This window comes from Gekko japonicus, unplaced genomic scaffold (assembly GCF_001447785.1).
Source record: "Gekko japonicus isolate JY-2015 unplaced genomic scaffold, Gekko_japonicus_V1.1 scaffold3715, whole genome shotgun sequence".
Lineage (NCBI taxonomy): Eukaryota > Metazoa > Chordata > Lepidosauria > Squamata > Gekkonidae > Gekko > Gekko japonicus.
The window spans coordinates 93,253-111,356 of record NW_015173250.1 but is presented as its reverse complement, the minus strand read 5'-3'; the positions used below and the strand labels follow the sequence as shown (position 1 = coordinate 111,356).

At 44.9% G+C, this 18,104-nt stretch overlaps 1 protein-coding gene across 1 annotated transcript; it reads left to right on the top strand.

Moving 5' to 3' along the window:
- The first annotated feature begins 1,501 nt into the window (after positions 1-1,501).
- On the top strand, positions 1,502-17,580 carry SPRYD7 (SPRY domain containing 7). The gene is made up of 5 exons (XM_015422791.1): positions 1,502-1,658; positions 5,097-5,213; positions 7,298-7,464; positions 13,176-13,278; positions 16,831-17,580. The coding sequence occupies exons 1-5, from the start codon at positions 1,535-1,537 to the stop codon at positions 16,926-16,928; spliced, it is 609 nt and encodes a 202-aa protein (XP_015278277.1). The 5' UTR covers positions 1,502-1,534; the 3' UTR covers positions 16,929-17,580.
- Positions 17,581-18,104: the final 524 nt, after the last annotated feature.

Sequence of the window (18,104 nt, the reverse complement as noted above, 5' to 3'; positions counted from 1 at the left end):
TACAGCCAGGTGTTTCTAGCAGGTGTTGCTTTTTCTGGGCTTCTTAGAGTTAGTGATTACATCACCTTGTTAGAGATCGGCTGGGGTTTAGCATAATAGCTATCAGCTTAGTAAACTGGATGGGGACTTAGACACGACATGCTGTATGATAGCCTGTAAATATCTCTGTATATATTCACCTTTATATCTATATAAACTCTCTGTGCACCTTCATAACTGGTCAGTCTCCCACTTCTTATTTACAATACCCAATAGTAACAACTGCTTTACAACATCCCTGGGGATCATTAGAGGGTTGTTTGAAAGTTAAGGTTGCCAACTCCAAATTGGGAAATTCCTGGAGGCTTGGAACATGGAGCCTGGGGAAGGCCAGGTTTGGACCTGGGTGGGGCCTCCATAAGGTAAACTGTCATATAGTGTCCACCCTATAAAGTCATTTTCTGCACAGGAACTGATCTCTGTTGTCTGGAGATCAGTTCTAATTCCATCTCCAGGTCCACCTGTACCTTAGCAACCCTAGAAGGAACACTTGCAACTAGCAGTACCAACGACAGAGAGATAGAAGACAAAGATATTTTGGTGTTACTCATGTATGCAAAAAGCACGTTTTGGAACACAAAACATGGCGTTTCTCTGGTCCTTTTGCCTACTTGCTGAAGAGTAATACAACTTCTGAGAAATGCTTTTGGTCATTTTGGTTCCCAGACCAGCCTCTGGAGGACTTTGTCACTCGCTCGCGAAGACACCAGGGGGCGCTCCCGCTCGCCAAGAAAGTCGAAGGAAATCCACGGTAAGACAAAGAGTTGGGGGAAACACCTCTAACTTCTGGGATCGAAGTAAAATTTCCCCACGTGTGGGTCAGAGGTGGTAGCAGGATACGTTATTCCCAAAGAGGTAAAAGCACCTAATGAATTGAGCCGCGGGCGGCTTGGGAAAGCTGCTGAACGCAATGATTTCCGTAAAAGTGTCCAAGGACTTTTTGTTACAGGCTTTTACAATAGGCAACCAGACGAAAAATGCGTAACTCCCCAGGAAAGAAAAAAAAGTGCACCCACCCGGTACAAAACAAGACACGGAACACCCCCGGCGCACGTCTGCATCTGTATCCTCTGATGTTTTGCACAGGTTTTAACGCGTAATGATGTTTTAAATGCTTGAAATGAGTTGTCGATATCTGCTGTTGTAACCCGCCCTGAGCCCTGCTGTGCAGGAGAGGGCGGGCTAGAAACCCAATCCAATAAATACATAAATAAATAAATAGTGCAGGCTCTCCGTTCACGGGTCTGGCGTGCGTCCCATCGATGCCGGATTATTGCCGTGAAAGACTTTTAACAGCCCGGAGAGAAGACTGCGAAAAGTGCGGCGCTCCCTCCCAACCCCTGGTTTCCCCTAACCTTCGAGGCTCTTTCTTTCCCCGCACATGGCGGACCCCGCATAGGGCAGTCGGACGGGGAGCCGGCGGTATGCGGGCGGGGGAGCGGAGGCCGCCGCCGCAGCCCTCCTGACGCGGAAGGGAGCGGAGCCGGGAAGAGCCATGGCGGCGGCGGCCTCGGGCTCGGTGTGGTGCTGCCTGCGCTGGGCCTGCTGCGGGGAAGGCGGCGGGGGCCACATCCCGCTCAAGGAGATGCTGGCCGTGCAGCTGGACACGCAGCGAATGGGTAAGCGGCAGCGACAGCCCTGCGAGGTAGGCTAGGCGGGGGGCGGTGGAAGGAAAAGAGGCTGGCTGGCTGTCAGTCCGTCCCCCTCCCCTTCCCTCCCTCAGGGGAAGCAGGAGGCTTGGCGGGGGCGCCCGACAGACCGGCGGCGTCTTCGCCCGCCCCAGCGTTTCCTCTCCTGAGCTAGAGCCTCCTTTGTCAGGCGCAGTCGATCTTTGCTTTGCAATTTAAGGTCGCCAACTCTGGCTTGGGAAATTCCTGGAGATTTGGGGAGGAGGGGGGAAAGTCTCAGTTGGGGGATGCGATGCCATAGCTAGCGAGGTTGGGCGGGATAGTCTTAAATATCAGTGTTCCCTCGAAGCTGAGTCAGTGTGAGCTAGCTTACAGTGCTTTAGCCTCCGGCTCACACACTTTTTTTTGTCTTCGCTCAGGAAGGGATGGCTCCAGAGCAAGCTAACTGATGCAGCAGCCAAATCGCTGGGTCACAACTTTCATGCCAGTAGCTCACTGAGTAGAATGTTTGCTCCTGAGACTGCAGCTTAGAGGGAGCATTTGGTTCATTTCTGTTTATTGTTAAACTAGGAAAAAGGCCCCTTGTGGAAATAAATACAACGGCCTCTAGAAAGAGGCTCTGGGCGGGTGCCCCGGCCTTGGACACTCAGTGTCAATTTGCTGTGGCGACCGCAGCAGGGTATTTCACTGAATCCACCATATTCTCCAGAGGAACTGATCTCTGCTACCTAAAGAACAGTTGTAATTTTGAGTGATCTCCAGCCCTTACCTGGAGATTGGCAACGATGGTTCCCCAGAAGGGAATGGTTGGTTTGGAGGGTAGAGTCTTTGGCTTTGTACCTGTCCGAGGTCCCACGCCTCCTGAAGCCTCACCCTCTCCAGGCTCCGTCCCTCACATCTCCAGGAATTTCCCACCTGGAGTTGGCAACCCTATCCTCCCCAGCTAGTCATCAACCAACCTTTATTTTCCCCTCACTCTGCAGCTTTCCACCCTTCACACACCAGTGCAGCCTCTCCCATGCTCTGAAGCCCGGTGTCAGAGCTCTCTCAGCCCCACCCACCTCACAGGGTGTCTGTTGTGGGGAGGGGAAGGGAAAGGAGTTTGTAAGCCCCTCTGATACACCTTTGGGTAGTGAAGGGCGGGGTATAAATCCAATCTCTTCTTCTTCCTCCCCCCACCCCCGGCCATCAGGGGTTAAAATTGTCTTGTGACACCACAGAGGTTTTATGTTTTTGTATGTACCACCAATGTTGCTTTAAGATTTCTGTATTTTATCTGTATGTTTAGGTTAATGGATTGTTTGTGTGCCTCGATGTAAAATGTTGTACACCACTCTGAGCCCGCTCTGAGGGGAAACCAGTATAAAAGTTTAATAATAATAATAATAATAATAATAATAATTCAAAATAAATAAAATTAGTTTTCGGTCATCCTTTGAAGCCATCACTCCCCGCCCCCCCAGGGAACTGATCTCTACAGTCTAGGGATCAGTTTGAACTCTGGGAGAGTTCCAGGTCCTATCAGGAGGATGCAGACAATGAAGAAAACAGCCGTGATGTAGTATTATGAAAATATATATTTAAACTGCTGTTTTGCAGTGAGTAGTATTTCTTCACTAGGTAATCAAGATGTACGCACGCACACACAACAAAATTTGCATATATCCCTGTTTCATATGACCCCTTTATCTCAGTGTGCTGCATGAATAACATTAGTTTACACGTCAGCAATACTAATCCGTGAATTTAACACTCAGCATTCTTCCCACTTCGATGAAACAGATTCTTAACGTGCTCATGTGCAAACGAATGTTATTCACGCAGCACACTGAGATAAAGCGGTCATGTGAAACGGGAATATATGCAAATTCTGTTGTGAGTGCGTGCGTACAACTTGATTACCTATCAAAGAAATACTCACTGCAAAACAGCAGTCTAAATGTGTATTTTGATAATACTACATCATGGCTGTTTTCTTGGTTGTCTGCATCCTTCCCGTGATCTCTCTGTTGTTTCTACATTAACCCATCAGAAGGCTGGCAAGCCCGACTTTGGGTTTTATTTTATGCAGGACAGCAAAATGTGAGTCTAGCAGCACCTAGAGACCAACAAAATATTCCAGGGAATCTAATCTCACCTTGTCGGATACCAGCGAGTATTAACCCCGAAACGTTACACCCGGGGAAATGGTGTCGATCTCTAAGATGCTGCTGGACTCAGATGTTTTTGCGCTACAGACTGACATGGCTCCTCACCTGAAGCTGTTTCAGGTAGGAGGTGTGAACTTTTTAAAAAAAATATACCAGACAGTGAGGTCAAGGGGCCATGGAATGCAGGAAGCAGATGTAGCGGATCTACAGGAAGTGGTGGTGGCTACAAGCATGGACGGCTTCAAAAGGGAATTAGATGGAGCAGAGGTCCATCAGTGGCTATTAGCCACAAGGTATAGCTAGGGGCTCTGGGGCAAGTGATGCTCTGTCTTCTTGGTGCTTGGGGGGGGGGGTCAACAGTAGGAGGGCTTCTAATGTCCTGGCCCCACTGGTGGACCTCCTGATGGCACCTGGTATTTCTGGCCACTGTGTGATACAGAGTGTTGGACTGGATGGGCCTTTGGCCTGATCCAACATTGGCATCTCTTATGTTCTTATCTAATCACATAAAAGAGAGACCGTCTCCTATCTGTGACTGACCGTATAAGAGAAGCATATTCCCTCAAAAACGCAGTGCTCTGTTTGCACATATTGTGTGTAAATTGTATGTGCGCGGAAAATACATGCATTGTCTCTTTTACACAACATGGACACTACGCATATTAGGAAGTTCACAGCACAGGGAGTACATGGTTGAGTGACAAAATCCAAGTGTGAACAGGCGTGATAGATGCCATGTTAAGCTGTTTCTGTTGTAGAAAAATTGTCATGTGCGAACACCCCTACAAATCATCTCACAAGAGACATAACTTTCCTGATTGTTATAAAAGCAGACGGGGCAGTGTTCCCCCTAAGATTGAGTTAGTGTGAGCTAGCTCACGGTTCTTTAGCCTCTGGCTCACACATTTTGCCTCAGCTCAGGAAGGATGGCTCCAGAGCAAACTAATTTATGCCGTAGCCAAACCACTCGCTCACAACTTTAATGCCAGCAGCTCACAAAAGTAGAATTTTTGCTCACAAGACTCCACAGCTTAGAGGGAGCATTGGATTAGGGGTGCTACTGGTTTTCTGCTTTCCATAGGTATTGCCAGGAATTGGGATTTGTCCAGCCTTGATTCATAAATGTTTGGATCTTAAAGCATTATTGAATAACTATGCAGATGTCATGAATGTAACAAGGGGTGTGAATGGCTTGGATTATGTGGTAGCAGTGCAGTTTAAGACTTCAGCAAGAACTGGATGCAGTCTAAAATATTTGGTGTCATTTGTACTTCTGCAGGGACAGACGTTGTCATCGTCAAGAACGGACGAAGAGTTTGCGGTACGGGAGGCTGCTTAGCCAACGCCCCTCTGCATCAAAACAAGAGTTACTTTGAGTTTAAAATCCAGTCTACAGGTCAGTGGGAAAAGCTTCACAATATGTTTGAAACGCTTGTATCTTTAAGCTCCTAATCTCATGCTGTTTTCCCGAATAAAATTAGTAGTCTTCCCCCAGCAGTATTTATTGGGTTTTTCCCCAAATTAACAATCAAGAAAACTAAGCTTAGAACTCCAACTGTAACTCCTGCCGCTTCAGAGACTTAAAAATACATAGTCCTACAGAGTATTGGTAGAAATTCTCATCAAGTTGCAACTGAGTTATGGTGACCCTATAGGGCAGGGGTGTCAAACATGTGGCCCGGGGGGCAGATCAGGCCCCCGGAGGGCTTCTGTCAGGCCTGCAGTGGAGCTGGCTGCCTTCTGCTTCTTCTTCCAGTTCTGCCACTGCTACGTCATCGTAGTTTTGCAGCTTACAGATACACACCTGAACGGCATACTCAGGATTGCAACAGCACAGGCATTTTGATGCAGTAATTCAGAGCAAGAGGTGTCAGTTATCGGACACTGTTAAATAAGCAAAATATTGCAAGAGTGCTAATGTTTTAAGCATGTTTTTATTTTAAGTAAAAAGCCCACCTTTGCGTTTGTGTCCTTTATAAAGTTTCTATCTCCGCTACCTGGCATTACACTTTATGCCACACGTGGCCCGGCCCAACAAGGTCTCATTTATGTCAGATCCGGCCCTCATAACAAATGAGTTCGACACCCCTGGCTTAGAGGGTTTAAAAAGAGTGAATTCCTAATACTCTTCTGTAGTTGCTGCAAATTCTGGTCTATGAATACCACCAGAGGTGGTTTGCCATTACTTGCCTCTGCAGAGCAACCTAAGACTTCCTTGGTGGTCTCCCATCCAAGTACTAAGGCCGACCCGTCTCGTCTTCCAAGCTCTGATGAGATCGGGCTGGCCTGGGCCATCCAAGTCAGAGTGTGTCCAGTGCTGTCAAATTGTAACTGACTGACAGCAACCCCTCATGGGGTTTTCAAGGCAAGAGATGAGCAGAGCTGGTTTACAGTTCTCTGCCTCTGTATAGCAACCCTGGACGTCCTTGATGGTTACCCATCTAAGTACTAACCAGGGCCGACCCTGCTTAACTTCCAAGATCTGACGAGATCGGGTCAGCCAGGAAAAGCTGGAATGTGTAATAATCTTCCCGAGAAAAAGGAAACAAAATAAGGCTCTCTAAACGAGCGCCGAAGAATAGATTCTTTTGAACTATGGTGCTGGAGAAGACTCTTGAGAGTCCCTTGGACTGCAAGAAGAACAAATCAGTCAATCCTAAAAGAAATCAACCCTGACTGTTCCCTGGAAGGCCAGATAATGAAACTGAAGCTCAAATACTTTGGCCACCAAATGAGAAGGGAGCACTCCCTGGAGAAGACCCTGATGCTGGGAAAGATTGGAGATCAAAGAAGACGGGGACGGCAAAGAATGAGATGGTTAGACAGTGTCATAGATGCAACGAGCATGAAATTGAGCAAACTTCAGAGGACAGCAGAAGACAGGAGGGCCTGGCAGGAGCTGGTCCATGGGGTCGCGAAGAGTCGGACTCAGCTGTGCGACTGAACAACAACAAAACAGAAAAGCAGTTATAGGAATGATTATAAGCCCAGTAAATTTAAAATATGTATATTCGTAAAACTGTGAAACGGCATAAATATCGTAGTAACAGAACTGTCCAATTTAACTACAGAATAAACGATAGAATGAACACCATATAAACAATGAATGGGGGGGGGGGAACATAAGCATCAACATTTATACAGAGAAAATAACAATGGAAAGAAGCATGTTCAGTTGTCACAATCATCCTGGTAATTAGTTCTACTGAAGTTCTAAATGGGTATTCAGCTTTAAAAAAAACCCCTCTCTTTAAAAAGGTTTTGTTCCATCGTAGAGATAAAGTGTAGCGTTTATCTGACTCCCTGATCTGGCGCAGAGGAATGCAGTCTTACTGTGGCTACGTTTCTCTGTGCTTTGCTGTAACTCTGTGTACACCTTTGGAATATTACTCTCTCCCCTTGTCGGGGCTTCATTTGCACACTTTTCTTTGTCTTCCTGTCTGTCGTTGGGGTTTTTCTCTTCTCCCACCGTGTCTCCAGGAATCTGGGGTGTTGGAGTCGCAACTCAGAAAGTCCACTTGAATCAAATCCCTCTTGGGCGTGATACGAATAGTTTAGTCCTGAGAAATGACGGTGCACTTTACTACAACAATGAAGAAAAGAACAGGTTGCCGGCAAACAGCCTTCCACAGGAGGGCGACGTGGTGGTGAGTTTCTTTCGGTGTCATGTAACTGCGTTTACGATCTCTTTATTTCCAGATTATTTCAAAGCAGACCTGGTCGTCAGAACAGTATCTCTCATACACTTGTAGCATCAGCATGGTGTAGTGGTCAAGAGTGGCGGACTCTAATCTGGAGAACCAGGTTTGATTCCCGGCTCCTCCTCCACAGGAAGCCTGCTGGGTGACCTTGGGTCAGTCACAGTTCCTCTCAGAACTCTCTCAGCCCCACCTGCCTCACAAGCAGTGTTCCCTCTAAGCTGAGTCAGTGTGAGCTACCTCACGGTTTTTTACCCTCCGGCTCACACATTTTTGTCTTAGCACAGGAAGGATGGCTCCAGAGCCAACTAATTTATGCAGCAGCCAAATCGCTCGCTCACAACTTTAATGCCAGTAGCTCACAAAGTAGGATTTTTGCTCATAAGACTCCACAGCTTAGAGGGAGCATTGCGTGCCTGTTGTGGGGAGAGGAAAAGAATGTGGTTGTAAGCAATGTTCCCTCTAAGCTGTGGAGTCTTGTCGGAGCCCCAAACGACCCCTGGATGTATCTATGGAACTCCAGTTCCAGAGGATCTGTCTCATCATATTCTGTTACAAGATGTCTTCTCTAAAAGAGTGTCACTCGTCATCTCTGGTTGAACTCTTCCTTTTATTCCTAGTTGGCCTTGACTGATACTACTGAAGACCTGTAGGTCAGAGTAGTAAAGATAGAAATTACATTCTGTCCTGCTGCCTCTGTACAGTATCTAAATTCTCTCAACGTTCTTGATGGAACTAATCTTTTCTTTAGAAGCAAAGAAGATGATTTTTCTTTTCTTGGATACGGACTTTCTTGTTTCATGCATGTTGTTTTCCTTGGCAGCCAAAAAAAAACGGGGGGCTGAAGTTGTATCTGAAGGGTGAAAAGTTTTTTATTTGACCTTCAGGTTCGGCTGTTTTAACCATGTTGCTTGTGATTTGTGATTTATGCTCTTTGTGGTCGATTGTCACGACCATACAATAAAAGCAAAGCGGTCAGTGCTGTATAATATAATGTCAATAATGCAATAAAACAGGATAATAAAATTGGAGAAACAGCGCGGCAGTATAATGCACGCAAAGGGACAAAGCGGTGAAAACTGTGACCCTGTTGCGTTTCGAAAAAGCCCTTCCTGAACAGTTGTGTTTTACAGGTGGCACAGTAGAAGTATGAGTTTTCCTGCCCTCGGCCTTTTGTCCATTCGTATTTTCCTCACTTGTAAGTTCTTGTTGGTTCGGGGTGTGTGTGTGTGTCTATTCGGCATGTGTTTTCTTCCCCTCTGTTAGTCGATTCAATATTACATTGGTTTACATCTGGCCTATCTCCCTGCAGATTTAAACGGCAGGTTTTTATGCCACACATAAACCAATGTAATATCGATTTGACCACTAGAGGGAGCAAAATACGTGTAGAACAGGAAAAAACTCCCAAAGCCCCTTGTCCGGGGGGGGGGGGGGTTTCCCCCAGTGGGAGCCACAATATTTATTTATTTATTTATTTATTTATTTATCAAATTTATACCCCGCCCTCCCCGCAAAGCAGGCTCAGGGCGGCTTCCAACACGACATATCAACAGCATAAAAACAGAATTATTAAACACTACAAATCAACAAGCATAAAGTGCTGGCAGCAATTAAAAGTCACTTAAACGACCCGTTTTCAATGGATTTCCATTTCCCAATGTTCTAAGGTGTTTTTCTGCTCGTAGTTTCCTTAAGGCAACAGCTCGATGGTAGCTCATGGGCCAGGTGCTGCAACAGTCAGGCGATCTAATGGTGGCCCAACAGCGGTCCAACGCCGGCGGCCCCTAACTGAATGCCTGGCGGAAAAGCTCCATCTTACAGGCCCTGCGGAACTTTGAAAGGTCCCCCAGGGCCCATAGAGAATGCTTAGGCGTGGGCAACTTTTGATTGTACTCATTTGCGCAGTGGCACTTTCAGGAGGCTCAGATGTGCAAAGCTGCTATAGCAGAGAATGGGGAACAGGGTATGGAATTCAGCTCTATTGCATCTCCCACTGCCTTTGCTTTTTAAAAGTAAGTTTTAGTTCTTAGGGCTGGGGAAATATTCTTGAAAGTATGTGGGCAAAGCTGCAGAAGTCTCGGACATAAGTCTTGTGGTTGAATGAGAGTGTTAAGTCGCTGGGGTCAGGGCTTTGAGTGGATCACAGATTTTCTTGTCATAAAACGTGGGCCCAGAATTTCAGTGCCATCAGCCTGGAGCACAAAAAGAAAACAGTCCAATGGCACCTTGAAGACTAACGATGTTTATCCTCGTATGAGCTTTTGTGAACCAGAGCTCACTTCTTCAGGTACAATGGGAAGAGAGAAACCCCTTTGCCTCATTTTTACAGAAAATTACAGAATGGGAAGGAGACAGAATTTGAGCAGAGAGGGGCCTAGTAGAATAACTCAGGTGAGATTCTATGTGGACTTGAACTTCTTGGGAAGTTGAATGGATAATAGGGGGGGGGGGGTCAGAGGTTCTGGCTTCTCTCCCATGCAGAGAAGATAAACAGAAATGTAATATAGCAGGGTAAATAACAAGCTACTTAAGGAAGAAGCTGTTTGAAGCATGAGAGAACTGACCAACATTAGTAAAAGGTTACACTATGAAACAGCATTTTAAAAATTGTCTATTGAAGTTGTTAAGAAGAAGGTTCTCTTGGGTTGTTAGACATTATGACGAGTGAGGAGACCCTAGTCTTAGTTTAAGCTGGGATGACGGAAGGTATTTAGCTTCCTGATGAATTCTAATTCAACAGTTTCACATTGTGTATTCCTTTTGAAGAACAGTGACTTTCAGATGTGCAAGTTACGTCCTGGAAGATTAAAATATTCCCCCACTGGTTCCTGAGCACTGTGATTTCTTATGTCAGATTTATGTTCATCGATTCTCTTGTGTTGGGACTGGCACGCTTATCCAATGTAGACACTTAAAAGGGCACTGTTGGCGCATGAGGGCATATTAAATAGGGTGATGGGCACACGGCTGAGATGGTGTAGCTGATGCCATTTAGATTTAAATAAATTTAGAATTAAAATTATCCTGGCATCAACCGAGACTTGGGTTTCCTCATTCGTTATAATGTCTAATCATCACTTGCCATGGCCTCAGCAGCACCGAATAGGAGGCTGTCTATATACAACTTCTGAAACCATTCTTATGTCATGTGACATAAGTCTGACATACACAGGGTGTGCTGCTTGTTGTTCATAAGGTGGAGTACAGACAGGAGGCCACACGGCAGCCTTCCAGTGCTAAACAGTTTTGTACCGCCTAGAGGAGGCTATATCATCTTCCTTATACAGAAGAATCCCAATAAATTCTGCAATCCTGTGCAGACTTAGTTGGGAAGAAGACGAGATTGGACGTATACCCCGCCTTTCACTCGGAGTCTCGGAGCGGCTTGCAGTCTCCTTCCCTTCCTCTCCTCTCAGCAGAGACCCCGTGACATAGCTGGGGCTCTTTCGAGGACTGCTTTTGAGAGAACAGCTCTGCAAGAACTGTGGCTGACCCAAGGTCACTCCAGCAGCTGCATGTGGAGGAGCGGGGAATCAAACCCGGTTCTCCAAGATTAGAGGCTGCGCACTTCACTGCTACGCCAACGAAGACGCATCGATAGAGATGTAAAATTTCCGAAAATTTTGAAGCTTGGAAAAAACTATGGACATTTTTACTTGGCATGAAATTATCACAACTAGCATATTAAAAATGTAGTGTATCCAAACAATTATTACAAACAGAATACCCACCCACATGCAAAAACAAAACTGAAACCATTTTATTTTCTTGTGACAATAGCACCTCCTAAAGGAAGAAATGCATCTTGTTCTTGCATTGGAGAGTTCAGCTTGTAACCTAGGACTTGCTTGTCCTCAGTGCACAGAAATTAGATCAATCTGATACCATATATATATATATATATATATTTGGAAAATATTTGAACACCTTGTCTTAAAATATTTTATTCATCATGTTAAAATAAAACGTTCCATAATCATTTTTTTTTCTTTTTTCAATTTTTCCAATTTTTCGGAATTTTTCGGAAAAAAACAAAAAAGGCTTCAGGGAAAAAACGGGAAAAAATGGTTTTTTCCCTAATTTTCCCGTTTTCCCCCCGGGCCTTCACATCTCTACGCATCGACCATGCCGTGTCTAACTTCTGAGTAAACAAACATAAGATAGCACTGACCAAATGAGAATCCAGCTGCAGCTTAATTGGGCTCTGTAACGATTCCTTGTCTTATATGTGTGTGTGTCGCTTTAAAAGTTTGGTTGCATGGCTGTGAGAGATAGTCTAGAGTGGTTGAAACAGGCAAGTGTGGTCTGATTGGTGATTAGCAGAAAGGGGGAGGGGTTTTGGAAGTGAAAAATGAGTGGAGGAGTATGGATGTCAGTCTAGAGTGACAGTTACTGGTTTGACAGTTGATGAAGACAGTTGATAAGTTAGTTCTTTTCTGAGGTCTGAGAGAGAGACAGTCTTGTGTGTGATACAAGAGTTAAGTCCTGTGTATGAAGAAAAGTTGAATGTATAAGGAAACAGTAAAGTAAAGTTAAGGAAACAAAAGTTATATGAAAGTCTGAGTGACAGACTGGAGTGAAATAAGAAACGTATATGACCCTGAGTAATGAGTTACAAAGTTACTTGAAAGATCCCTGTCAGAAAGGGAGCAGATCTTGTGTGAGACACAACGCAATTGTTAAAATTATTCACATTACTGGTTACATTGTTCTACACTTTTATTTATGAGTTATTTTAATAAATCTTCTTTTATTTAAGTATACCAGCTCTGAAAGGAATACTTCCTCAGAACCACATTAGTTCCTAGAAAGCCTTAAACTCGACCTACCTACCCAGTAATAGAAAGAGTAAAAGCATAAAGGTTTGGAAAGCCTTTTAAAATTTCCTGGTGGCAGGGAAACCATACCTCCCCAGATAAGGGGTCGTCACAGGCTCATTAACTTATTTTGCCTTCCTAGTACCATACTTAGTTTGACTCTCGAAAGCTTATAACCCAAGAATCATTTGGGGGGGGGGGTGAGTAGGGTGTGTGTGTATGCGTGTTTGTGTACGTGTTTATGCCTGGAAGTCATGGTTGACTTCTGGCGACCCATAGTGGGGCTTGGACATTTCAAAGAGGTGGCTTGTTATTGCCTGCCTTGGTGTCCCAGCCCTGATAGCCTTTGGATGTCTCCCTTCCAATTACTTACCAGGGTCGGCCCTGCTTAGTTTCTGAGATCTGACGAGATCAGGCTTGCCTGGGCTATCTGGGTCAGGGCATACGCCAAGAACCTTGTTAGTCTCTCAGGTGCTACTGGACTCTCATCTGTCTGTTAGTACTGTAGTATTTCTTGATTAAATTTGAAACTCTCACCTCCTCCTCGGTAGCATTTTTACATAGTAAGTCATCTTGATGAGTATAATACCAACTTGGGACGCAGCTGTGAGTAACCAGCCTCAGTTTTCCAGTCTGTGAAATAGTAGGTCCCTTCTGGAATGAAAGAAACGTGCCCATTTGTGCCTTAGAGATAAATGACCTGTAGCGATGAAATCTTTTAAAGATGTTCTCGGAAGAATTTGCGTCAGAATGCAGAGATCGTATTGAATTTTGGTTGCCACCTTGACAAAGGGAGACTGTGGTGCATAGACTTTTATTTTACATCTTTTTGTCTTACAGGGTATTACGTATGACCATGTAGAACTAAATGTTTACCTAAATGGGAAAAATATGCACTGTCCGGCGTCAGGAATCAGAGGAACAGTCTTCCCTGTAGTATATGGTAAGTTAGGGTTCTTAAAAATGTTAAAAAACATCTGTGCCACCCTCGCTCTTCCGGAATGTGTACTATGAAAATAGGCGTCAAACTTAGAATGAGAAGTAGTCTAAAATACTGTATACAATTGTATTGCAATGAAGAAGCACAACAAGAAATAGTTCTCTTTTTTATGATTATCTTTATAAATTTTCAAACACCAACACACAAAAATACAAACAATACAACATAAAGAAGGATCCACCCCGCCACCTAAACCAAATAGTATTGTTGGTTTCTGGCGAGAATATATTGTATTATTTTGATCTTCAAAATTAAATATTTCTCTCCATCCGTTCGTAAAATCTTGACCAAACATTTTGAAAAATATTTTCTCCTCTTCCTTGAAGTCACATTGTTAAGTTGTCCATTTCGGCTATGTCCATTAATTTACAAATTACATCTTTTTCAGAGGGTATTTCTTCTGTTTTCCACTTACTCGCAAATACAATTCTGGAAGCCGTTACTATGTGAGATATCATATATGAATCTAATTTCCGAAATTATTCTGGGATTACATTTAACAGAAACATATCCGGTTTAAAGGGAACACATACCCCTAATATTTGCATTAACATTTCGTGTACTTCGATCCAGAATTTCTTAGTTATGTCGTAGCTCCACCAAATGCGGTAAAAGGAACCAACTTTACATTTGCATTTCCAACATTTGTTTTCTTTAAGAGACACAGCTTTGGTATATTTCATGTTAATTTGCCAAACTCTGGTCCACTTATCTAATTAGATGTTGTAACCCAAGTTCTTAGCCCAGGCAGTCATAGACACCTTGACTTCCTCATCCTGCATCTTGAAATCTAGTAAAATCATATACATTTCCCCTGCGTCTTCTCGGTCCCGGCGGTGGACCTGCAAGGCCGGCGGGTGAGCAAGGAAGCCCCGCGAAGGCCCTCCCTGGCCCCAGGCAGGCAGGGGTGGGGAGAGGCAGGGAGGAAGCAACTTACCCTCCCTCTTCTCCTGCCTCCTCCTGTCTGAATGAGGGCCGGAAGCGGGGCGGCTGGAAGCAGGGGGCGGGGCTTCGTCATGTGCCCCACCACCCCGTACCTCACCCGGGGGATCCCCCCCGAAATGACCTCTGCCTACCAGTAATGCAGCTCTCTCTTGATATCTGTTGTGTGGACTTCCTGTGGTCTCTCAGGCATTATTCATAGACCAGAATTTGCAGCAAGTACAGAAGAGTATTAGGAATCCACTCATTTTTAACCTCTAAGTGGGGGGGGGGTTTTTGCAAACAATCGTGTGTTGGGGCATGGGAGCACATGCCCAGCGCTGCACTGCTGGGTCTCCAGTCCGCCCATGTGGCTTTTCCTCTGCACCCCCCTCCCAGCCCAGGGGGCCTTGCAGTGAGGACACACCAACCCGGAGCTTACCAGCTGCGGTCCTTTATATACAGGTTATATCTCCAGCACCTGGCTTTACGTCTTGTGGCACACAGGGCCCAGCCCAGCGGTGGCCAAACTTGCTTAACATAAGAGCCACACAGAATAAACGTCAGATGTCGGAGAGCCACAAGACATGAACAGAAATTTAAAAAGGTAAAGGTTCCCTTGCTCGAAAGCCAGTCAAGTCCGACTCTATGGTTGCGGTGCTCATCTCCGTTTCAAAGCCGAAGAGCCAGCGCTGTCCGAAGACATTTCCGTGGTCATGTGGCCGGCATGACTAAACACCAAGGCGCACGGAGCACTGTTACCTTCCCACTGAAGTGGTCCCTATTTATCTACTTGCAATTTCTTGCTTTCGAACTGCTAGGTTGGTAGGCGCTGGGGCCAGAGACAGGAGCTCACTCTGTCATGTGGCACACTCGGGTCTCGAACTGCTGAACTACCGACCTTCCACAGCCTGCAGTTCAGCGTCTTAACCACTTGAGCCACCGCAGCTCCGCAGAACAGACTATTACCCATGTTTTTATTGGAAAATATGCAGATTTGCTTTTTATTAGCATTAGATGAGACTGCCAGAAATAAAAAACAAAAGGGGGTAAAAACAGATATTGATCATTGTATTTATTTGTCCAATGATATTTGCTTGCTAATGGTATTTGTCAGAGAGAGGGAGAGAGAGAACCAAAGGAAGTAAATAGATGGGGGAGGGGAGGAAGAGAGAGAAAGATGAAAAGAAAGAATTTAAAGTTGAGGCGCTGGGGCCAGAGACAGGAGCTCACTCTGTCATGTGGCACACTCGGGTCTCGAACTGCTGAACTACCGACCTTCCACAGCCTGCAGTTCAGCGTCTTAACCACTTGAGCCACCGCAGCTCCGCAGAACAGACTATTACCCATGTTTTTATTGGAAAATATGCAGATTTGCTTTTTATTAGCATTAGATGAGACTGCCAGAAATAAAAAACAAAAGGGGGTAAAAACAGATATTGATCATTGTATTTATTTGTCCAATGATATTTGCTTGCTAATGGTATTTGTCAGAGAGAGGGAGAGAGAGAACCAAAGGAAGTAAATAGATGGGGGAGGGGAGGAAGAGAGAGAAAGATGAAAAGAAAGAATTTAAAGTTGCATTCTTTCTCTGGCCCCCCCTCCCCCCCACCTCAAGCCTACCCAGGGAGGGGAACACTGGCTGGGGAAGGGAAGATGGATTGGAGAGGCCTGCCTCCCTTTCACATCACCAGCCGCCCTGCCCGGAGCTGTACAATATGTGTGAAAGAGCCGCAGGCGGCTCCTGAGCCACAGTTTGGCTACCCTTGGCCCAGCCCAACAAAGCAACATTTATGTCAGATCCAGCCCTCGTAACAAATGAGTTCGACCCCCCGGTCTAGAGAATCTCCTTGTTGGGCTGTACAACCAATCCACGCTTCAGAAAGCCAACAAGATGGCTTACAGTGATTCTGGATCTTCATTCTCATTTATATGTGACTAAAGTGAGCTTCGACACAGGAAAACTTTTCCCCTGGAAAATTTTGTTGGTCTTTAAGGTGCTGCTGGACTTCTTGTTCTTCTAGAGATTAATACGTCTACTCACCAGCATCAGAGCTGTTAAAGCTGAAATATGTGCCCGTTCCTTTTTTTAAAAAAAATAAATGTTATTAAATAAATATAAAACAATTGATACAGAGAATCCGAAATAATACAAACTATTTAACATTAATAATATTCTTAAGCCAGTTTGGTGTAGTGGTTAAGTGCGTGGACTCTAATCTGGGAGAACCGGGTTTGATTCCCCACTCCTCCACTTGCACCTGGCTGGAGGACCTTGGGCAAGCCGTAGCTCTGATAAGAGCTGTCCTTGAAAAAGAGCAGTTTCTGTCAAGAGCTCTCTCAGCCCCGTCTACCTCACAGGGTGTCTGTTGTGGGGAGGGGGAGGGAAAGGAGCTTGTAAACCGCTCTGAGACACCTTTGGGTAGTGAAGGGCAGGGTATAAATCCAATCTCTTCTTCTAATATTCTATTCAGTATATCTAAAACTTAACTAATTAAAACTCATAACATGTTTTCTAATGATACAATTGCCCGTTCTTCACTGTTCTCTTTCCTTTTTCGTTCCCTGTTACAGTGGATGACAGCGCCATTTTGGATTGCCAGTTCAGTGACTTTTATCACACGCCTCCAACAGGGTTTGAAAAGATCCTCTTTGAGCAACAGATTTTCTGAAGGTTCCCATTCAGTGCCCAGCCCTTGCTATAAGACCCACTCTCTGTTCCCAGAGCACACATACCTGTATTGAGTCCAAGTACTTCTTATTTGTCTGCAAAACATTACCTGTGTTGCAAATGCTAGACCTGATATTGTTTTGTGATGTGGACAATATTTGTATTTCATGTAAAGGGATATGGCTGACAGTATTCACTGACACGGAAGCTCTAATGTCGCTGTACAATAAATAGTTCTTATACATATCAATATGTTTCCACAAAACTGGAGGGACTGAAGTCCGTCCTGACATGTTTCCTAGTATCTTTGTATTCTCTGTTCGTATGTAGTCCGAGAAACTACTCCAGGGCTTTATGGATTTCTGGTCTCTTGTACAGAGCTGCTCATAGTTGGCAAGGTTGGCAGCTATGATTTTTAGTTATTTTTTTAACTGCTGAGATTCCTATTTAATTTAATTCTGAGAGTTCTTTTCGTTAAGACCAGGGCAAGGTCCTGAATGTAAAAAGCCGAAGGTCATCTTGCTGTGTTCTGCTGACAAAAGTTTAAAAATTGGCAAATGAGCGCTGCTGGTGGTTATAATAAAGCTTTATTTCTGAACTGAACCAGATTTTGGCAGATAGTTTGTGCTTTCTGGAAGACACGTAATAAAAGTATATCCGTTATTGCATCCTCCGTCTCTGTGATTGCAGCAGGTGGCCCGGTTTTGGTAAATACGGTATTGCAGCCGCTTTTGCTGTTAATACAAAGCAAATAGCCTCTTTAGTAAGCGGAGACCCCTAAGTCAGAGGCACAGTCATATCACCCTTTTAGAGTACTGGGTTGGATCCAGTCAGCTTTTTTTTACTCATTCTGTTCCCCTCCTTACTACAATTCCTGCCCCACACACCAGGAGGAAACTGGTAGATTAATGAACTCCTTGTTCATTAAATCAAGCTAATTACAAGACGTTCAATAACAACTCTTCATTGAGTGACAAAAACACTTAATTAGAAAAACTCAAGAAGATGAGAAGGCATAGCCTGCTCTGTGCATACGCACTTGGACACAAGGTACATGGCATGCACAATTACACTTCATGGCTGACAGAAAATGTCCAAGTCCAGTTTAGGGTCATGGGTTCCAGAAAAGCTGATAGGTCCAGTCCAAGGGTCAAGGTTCCAGCAGTCCAGTAACAGC